The following is an 8,056-nucleotide window of genomic DNA, read 5'->3' on the forward strand; positions in this document are numbered from 1 at the left end:
AGATCAGGAAGAGCCCCAAATACTTGGTTCTCCCAGGTCATCCTAAGGAGCTCTTGAGTTGACAGAGTAGAATTGTCCCATAGGGTTTTCTAAGCTATAATCTTCATGGGAGCAGACCGCCAGGTCTTTCTCCCATAGAGCCACTGGGTGGGTTCAAACCACCAACTTTTTGGTTAACAGCCGAATGCTTAACCATTGTGCTGTTGGGGCTCCTGAGTAGCATCTGTCTTAGTTATCTAGTGCTGCTATAACAGAAATACCACAAATGAATGGCTTTAACAAACAGAAATCTATTCTTTCACAGTCTAGGAGGCTAGAAGTCCGAATTCAGGGTGCCAGCTCCAGGGGAAGGCTTTCTCTCTCTGTTGGCTCTGGGGGAAGGTCCTTGTCATCAATCTTCCCTGGTCGAGGAGCCTCTCAGCGCAGGGACCCTGGGTCCAAAGGACATGCTAATCTTCTGGCTCTTGTTTCTTGGTGGCATGAGGTACTCATGTCTCTGCTCGTTTCTCTCTTCTACATCTCAAAAGAGATTGATTCAAGACAACCAAATCTTGTAGACTGAGTCCTGCCGTATTAACACAATCGCCGCTAATCCTACCTCATTAACATCACAGATGTAAGATCTATAACACACAGGAAAATCACATGAGATGATGGTGGACAATCACACAATTCTGGGAATCATGTCCTTGTCAAGTTGACATGCAATTGGGGGACACAATTCAATTCATAACAGTACCTTAACTCTCCCTAACCCATTCCTGACTTGTGGGTGTGGCACACATTTCAAAACTTTGGTGCAGAGAGTGGGGACTGTCTTTACTTTGGGCAGAGTAAGAAGAAATAAGGTCAAGACAACTTACGAAAGATTCAAAGAAAAGGAGGAAATGCTTGATTCAAAGCATTTCAGAGTCTGTGCGTGTGTACACCATGTATTGTAAAGTGTGTGTGAGTGTCTGTGTAGAGCATGCCCCAAAAGGCTCTGTGTAGTTTAAGATTTCCAAACTTCAGAAGTATGCTATTAAAATTTTTTAAAAATCACTTGCAGGTTTAATTTTTTTATACATATGTAGTTTGTGAATTTTAAATAATAAATCTTTAGTTTGTATTTTTGTGTTAGATGCTATGAATGAAGATGGGAACAGTTGATGGAAACAAAAAATAAAAACTTAATACTCACAATTGACAACATTAAGTATTTACAAAAGAAAGTTAAGTTCTATGTCTGTGTTGAATAAAGTAAAAATTATAGATGGGAAAACTGAAGTTGAGGACAGAGGAGATCCTCAGAGTAAAATCTCTGTGAAATAGTCAAGATTCCTGGGAGAACTTCAGGTTTAACAAAAGCTATGAGATTGAGGGTGCTGCAGCCTAAATCTCTTAAAGGATAAAGGGAACCAGGTAATATACGGTTACAGGTGTAATGAATAGAAAATTGCACTGGAGGTCTACTAAGACAGGATGAGAAGGCGGAGTTGAAAGGCCCAGAGAAAGATTGATCTAGAAGGCCCAAAAGGGTGGACGGATATGCTGGGCTGGACGGTGATGGGAGAGACTCTGGGTCAGCCTCCTCTTGCTATCCCCATCCCCACCCTCAGGAGCCCTTTGTGATGAGGCCACAGCTCTCTGATGCAGGCCAGGATTTATAAGCCAGAGTGTGCTCAAGGTGCTCAGTTGCCTAAGAGCAACAGTGCCTTTCAGATAATGGAGAATTACCTCTGTCCTCTGAAAAGCTTTAGTGCTACCTGGTTGAGCTCCAGCTCCACTTCCTGGATCCTTGAAGCCATCGTGGGCTTCCTATGTGGAGTGGGGCTCTTCCTCCTGTTACTCCCCTACCTCCAGAGCAATCCACCTTTACCACCACCTGAGAAAAATATAAACATCAAAAAGGTAAGGAATCCTCCACCCAGCCCCAATAGAGATTCTATTTTTTTTTTTTTGTTTTGTTTTTTCCAATTTCCATTTTCGAAATTAACTAGAGACTCCTGAGATGGGAAACCTCAGGAAACTAGAATATCAGCCTTCTAGGGACAGGCCAGTGTGGCAGGGGCTAGAGCGGGCACCAGGATTTCTATCTAAATATCTCAGAGCATCTGTCTGCTGTGACAGAGGGCACCAGGGCAAAATTCTAAACACAGGCCGAAGACTGGATTACTGAGAGTTTGGGATCCCTGCGGGAGGACACAGCCCTCAATATTGGTTCATCAGTTGCCTTCCGAGGCAGGTGTCTCTGGGCAAAGACCTCCCTTTGTGTCTGGGCCGATCTGGCGAGCCGTGCTGAGCCCCTGAGAGCCTCTGATCAGGGGCCAGAGCCAAGCTCTGGCCTCCGAAAGGCTTATCTGACAGAGCACAGAGGCATGTGTAGGTCCGAGAGTCTGTGCCCTTCTTGAGCAGAGGAATGTGACTGAACAAATCCAGGCTAGATCTCACATGGAAAATCCTTCACCGAGTTGATCAAAGAAGGAAAACAGAAAATGTTTTTATTCACTGTAAGAATGAATACAAGGGAAAACGCAGAACTCAATGAACTCAATGTAAAAAGTCATTTTATTCATAAATACCGAATATCGGCATCTCGTCCAAACGAGCAGGGAGAGAATTGGGTCCCAGTCCCTCATTCTTTTCGTGTATCTTAGCCTCAAGTGGAGACAAAGAGGAGGAGGAGGAAGAACAAAAGGAATACGGGGAAAGGTAAGGTTCTGCCCACTCAACCGAGATCCCACCTTAACCCTAACCGCTCCTGTCCCTGAGGGGTGGTCCCAGGACTCGGAGGACGCCAGTTGCTGGAGTACGTCCCTCTCTCAGGAAACAGCCCTGAGAGGGAGGCTCCCAGGAAGGGAATCAGAACCTGGATACTTCTCAGGTTTCGAACTGGGCCTTGGGGAGGGCGGGGGGGACCGAGAGGAGGGGGATTGAAGCCACAATGGGCCTCGCGGTGGTGTTGCCCAGTAGGGGGCGGTGTGGGATGTAATGAACTGAGAAATGGTGAATCTGAAGGCGGGACATCCAGGTCCAACTACCACGAGCTGTTTAACAAGGCTCAGGTTCCTCACTGAGATGTCACAGAGGATAACGGAGGCGGAAACACTTTGTAAATGACAAAGTACCTCACACAAGTGAGCCTTGCTATGAGCGTCTGCGATCTTGTGACCTTGGACTCTGAAGCTTGGGCTCCCACAGACTAACCGCCCAATGGTGTCCCCAGAGGGACATTCCATTCAGCTTCTTGTAAGGTTCCTAGGCCCTGACCTGCACCACCGTAACCCACTCTCCTGATTTCCAGGTTGCAGAAGTTGTATGAAAAAGCTGCAAGAGGCTAGGGGCCTGATTGCGCTTCTGCAAACGTGAGTAACCCTTCCCCTTCTCTCCTGTGTCCGTCTTCCTATTAGGGGCTCCTAAGTGACCCCAGGGCCGCAGAGCAGATAGGGCTGCCTTGGATGGCGCCTGTGCGTAGGCAATGTGAGAGAAGTCCTTGCGGACGGGAGCAGTGTGATGTCAGGGAGCATTGTGATGTCAGGGAGCACTGTGATGTCAGGGCGAGGTGACGTCAGGGCGTCAGGGCGTGGGGAGAGGTGGGTGACGTCACGGCGTGGGCGGGGCAGGTGACGTCCAGGCATGGGGAGGGGCGGGCGTGCCTTGCGGATTCCCGCACCCATCCTGGGCCTGCAAAGTTCTCCAAGCCGTTTGCCTCTGGCTAAAGCTTGGTCTTCTGTCTCCTGCAGCCTCCTGGGAAAGCGGCCCGACGAGGGCAGCTTTCATCAGCGGAAACGTGGAGAACCTTTTGGTCCGGTGCGCAAAAGAGCGCTTGCTGAAGCCCGTCGTCGGCAGTGCGCAGAGCCCGCGGAAAGTGCTGCTTCCGTGGTGTCCCCCTGCTCTGCCAGGGCGCCTCCGACCCAGCCCCCTCGTCATCTGGCCTCCGCCGCTTCAGCAAAACCTCCAGAAGATCTATGCGACTTGAAGACCGAGGACTCTTCTGGCTGGATAACTGAAGACTGGACAACTGACGACTCTTCTGACAGGAAGACCGCCCCAGAGAGTTATTCAGGTAACTCGTATGTTTTGGCGTCTTCTGTCCCAGAAATCACAGGCCTTGGTTGCTCAAGTCGACCCATTTCGGCCCTCTTCTGGTGGTGGGCGGCTGCCAAGGCCTTTTTGTTTCCCACCTGGAAACACTGCGAATCCCAGCAAGAGCATACTTCGGAACACCCATCAAAGCCCCCTTCCTGGGGAGGTGGCACAGATGGGAGCACAGAAGCTGGGAGTCCTTCTATCCCTAACCCTGATGTCCACAAGCTCCTGGAAATAGAAATCGCGAAGAGAGTGGAATTGAAGCTTTCAAAAGAAAAAGAAAAGGATGGATCGTTTAAAAGACATGTGAGCCCAGACTATCACCTGAATTCTTGGGGGACTTTAAAATCACTCAGTCATGAGCAGACCACCACAGTCCCCCGGCCATACTGGAGCAAACCAGAGCAGCTGTCCAGTCCTCAGGAGCTCATATATCCCAAGGCCTTGGGGGACCATTTCCATCAGAAATGTAACCAGCTCTTCTGGGGCCTCCCCTCTCTGCACAGTGAATCCCTGCTGCCTACTGCCTGGGTCTCTGGGAGCTCTTCCCCACTACAGTCTCCCCCTGTTTTATTCAACAGAATATCTAGTGCCTGCCCAGTTCAAGTATCCTCAGTGTGCTCTCAGCCCCAGCCCTTGCCCCACCCTGAGGACCAACCCCAGGCCCCACCTCTGGCCCCAGTCATCACCCAGACCCCTCTCCTATCCTCCTTCCAAATCCCACCACCAGCTTCTACAGACCAGGTTACGGCCTATGAAGTATCTTGTCCTAGTTCCGAAACTGAAACACAATCTCTCACCTCAACTGAAATTCAACACCTAGAATCACCCTTGTCGCAGAAGCAACTGAAAAGTGAGAGGGCTTTACCCTCTGTGGCCAAAGGGTCTCAGAGAGCATTCAGTCCTTTCAGTCCCAACCTTCCCGAGGAGAGCGGGGCCTCTGAGGCCTACAAGTCAGACCCCATCATTCCTGGGGATGTTCGTAGCAGAACTGAGCTCCAGGAACAAATGGAAGAATACATTCAAAAGAGGCTCACCCAACACAAGCGGAGTCTGCCCAGCAGGATCCAGGTGTCTCTGGAACGGGCAAAACTTTGGGGAGAATTACCAAGGACAGGTCAGTCAAAGGACCAGCATGAACCCTCGTGGCCTTCTGTGTTTATAGGTGAACGCAGCAAGGATGTAAAGAAGGTGGGATCCAGCAACCAAAAAAGCTGCAATTTCAAATTAGGGAAGGAGTTGGGCAAGGATCTGGGGCAAGTCCCAAAATATGATATATCCCAAGGCTCGGAAAAATCCCCAGTGAAGGTTCTGCAGACAAACTCTGAGAAAGAGTTAAAAAGCGATTCGACGAGCTACATGAGAAATAACACGAAAAATTACAAACCATGGAACCCAGCTAAGAAACAGCTGGAAAAGACCCTGGAAGTCCCTGGGGGCAGAGAGTTGGGGCAGATTACAGAGGGTCAGAGTCCTGTATGTGTAAGCCATTCCTGGCTTGCTGCCAACCGTACTTTGCCCAAGTCTGCTACTCAACAGGCACACCACGAGAGCACCACCCAAGAGTTCTCATTCCTCACTCCGAGCACATGGAAGGCCCTGGAGGCACATATTAAAAGATTTGTGAGGCACAAGTGGGACCTATCTGTTCAGGCGGGTGAGCCGATGAATCTCAATTTGAGTGAGACTCAGTCATCACCACCTTCCATGTATGGATTTCACTCCTCACCCCCTCTTGAGTCCTGGAACTGCTCAAGAGCTAAGACTGCCAGTATCCAGAGAGAAAACCCACAGGCAGGCAGGGGAGAGAAGGCTACACCCAAAATGTCAGACCCCACCCGGACGAATCCTCTCCGTGCCCCCTCACCTGTATGTGAGGAAGTCCAGGTGACTCTGAGACAAACCCCACCTTCCAGGGCCAAAGAGACCAGGGAGGCAGTAGTGGCCAAAGGGTCCTATGCACCACAGCTGCAAGATAGAGGCATCTCGGAAACTAGTGTGCTGGCAAAATCCCAAACCATAAATGTGGATTTGGGCGGCTTAGAGGCTCCAGGGACTAGTAAAAGCCCCTCGCCTCCTAGAATGTCTGTTCAAGATCCAGTACTTAGTGAAGAGATCAAAAGGGAATTGGAGACAGCAAACCAGCCTCAAGGCTGTCCCGCTGGCCTGCTCCTTCGGGACCATGCCACCAAAATGATTCTTCAACACTGTGCCACTGATGTGCTTCTTGTCTCGGATATCGTGGCTTCTCAGTCCTCTCACTCCCATCTGAAGCGTGTGTCCAGTAGGGACATGCCAGCATCAAAAGTGCTACATGAGTTCATGGCAGCCGGAGGGAGCAGCCTGGGGCAGCAGGATCCCAAGACCCCAAAACTTCAAGATCCATGGAGGAGTCAGAGCAAGATTTCTGCCCCCAGCGATGAGACAACGGATGTGAGGAGGCGGAAAACAGAAGTGTGTGAAGAAGGGTTGGCAAGATCAAGGGCCTCCCCAGCGAGTGGGATGAGCCAGCCTGGCCAGGATAAGCGGTCGGTAGAGTCCCTTGGCATCACATCCCCCCAGCTCTCAGCAGAGAAGGGACATTCCCCTCCAGAAGGCCACTTCAAAAAAAGGATGAGTAGCTTTATCCAAAGCATTTGTCCTAATAAGAAGGGCAAAGGGCGGGGTGATCCCCTGCAAAAAGGAAAGCCAGCTTCAGCCTCTGCCCAGAGCCATGGACCAGTCAAAAGCAGATCAGTTTTTATGGACAGGGGAGCCACAGAGGCTCAGACACTTATGACAGCTGTTGGCCTGATCTTAACAGAGAAATTAAGGCTTCAGCAAGAACTATATGCCTCAAAGTTAAATCAGCCAACAGAGGCAATCCAGGAAAGTCAGGACTCGGTTGGTGGGCATGCATCCTACCACAAGGCTCCCTCTTTCCCAGAGCACAGGAGAGAACTGAGTGGTACGGGCTGCCATCACCAAGCCATCCCTGAGGGCCAGAGTTCTATCGGGAACAAAGGGACCCATGACGGACGCACAAATCTCTACACGATGGTGAAATTCAAAATCGGTGATCGGCCATTGCCTTCCCAGGGGAATGTATCCCCAATCAGTCCTTGCCAGCATATGTCAAGGCTGTGCGGTGCCTCAGGCTGTCCTCATCATTCAACAACATTGTGCCATGAGACAGGTGTCTGTTACAGTCAACCCGAAAAGGCTTCCCTAGTCTTTTCTTGTAAGAATATTCTGCCCAAGCAAAAAAAACCCCTTTATTCTCATGTTAGCACATTCCCTATGTGCTAACCTCTCCCAGCCAATATAGTTATTATCCCCTAATACATGTGTTTTCACACATAAAAGGGTTGTGGCTTCTGTTTGTGCTGTGCTGGGGTGAATGGGAGAGGTCAGTGTCTACTCTTTCTGAGTGCTTTGGCTTCTAGAAGGGACGAGGCATGGAGGGAGGTTGACAGTGCTGTTGCACACCCATCTCCACCCAGGTGCTTCAGTTTGCACCTTATGTTTTCATAATACTGTCATTACACACACACACATACAAAATGAATAAAAGCTTTCGGGGGCTTGTCAAGATGAAAAAAACCCTATGAAGACGTTATGCAGCTGGAGAGGCATAATCAGGCCGGGACAGAATGGACACCGGATGTTTGGCGGCTGCCCTGGGAGCCTCTTCACTTCCCCCTTCTTAGATTACCCATAAAGAAATACCCTTCCCCTGCCTCTGTGTCTCTCATGCCCTAGCGCAGCAGCAAGGATGGGAATTTGCAGCTCTGTGACGTGGGTGGGGAGCCAGGGAGGCTACTGAGGGCTGTGTTCACCCCTCTCAGTGGTCCTGTTCCCGGGTTACCTACCAGTGATACAGGGCAAGTGTGTGTGCAGTTATCACTGACTGTTGGCTATGGACCTAGGGGTGGGTGTACCAAGGAAAGCTGGGAGGGAAAGAGCAACATGCAGTTTACACGTTTGAACAAGGAATCTGTACAAATCT

At 50.1% G+C, this 8,056-nt stretch overlaps 1 protein-coding gene across 1 annotated transcript; it reads left to right on the forward strand.

Annotated features, from left to right (window-relative positions):
* Window positions 1-1,428: 1,428 nt before the first annotated feature.
* On the forward strand, window positions 1,429-7,356 carry LOC104847016 (spermatogenesis-associated protein 31E1-like). Its single transcript, XM_064290971.1, has 4 exons — window positions 1,429-1,890; window positions 2,139-2,361; window positions 2,637-2,691; window positions 3,723-7,356. The coding sequence occupies exons 1-4, from the start codon at window positions 1,630-1,632 to the stop codon at window positions 7,354-7,356; spliced, it is 4,173 nt and encodes a 1,390-aa protein (XP_064147041.1). The 5' UTR covers window positions 1,429-1,629.
* The last annotated feature ends 700 nt before the right edge of the window (window positions 7,357-8,056 follow it).

This window comes from Loxodonta africana, chromosome 9 (assembly GCF_030014295.1).
Source record: "Loxodonta africana isolate mLoxAfr1 chromosome 9, mLoxAfr1.hap2, whole genome shotgun sequence".
In the NCBI taxonomy this organism is placed as follows: domain Eukaryota; kingdom Metazoa; phylum Chordata; class Mammalia; order Proboscidea; family Elephantidae; genus Loxodonta; species Loxodonta africana.

What these genes read in the sequence shown, in the direction of transcription:
- LOC104847016 (XM_064290971.1), top strand. Translation starts at nt 1,630, where the DNA reads ATGCAGGCCAGGATTTATAAGCCAGAGTGTGCTCAAGGTGCTCAGTTG. An exon ending in AAAATATAAACATCAAAAAG is followed by an intron (nt 1,891 to 2,138) that starts GTAAGGAATCCT and finishes TTCTAAACACAG; the next exon opens with GCCGAAGACTGGATTACTGA. An exon ending in CAAAAGGAATACGGGGAAAG is followed by an intron (nt 2,692 to 3,722) that starts GTAAGGTTCTGC and finishes TGTCTCCTGCAG; the next exon opens with CCTCCTGGGAAAGCGGCCCG.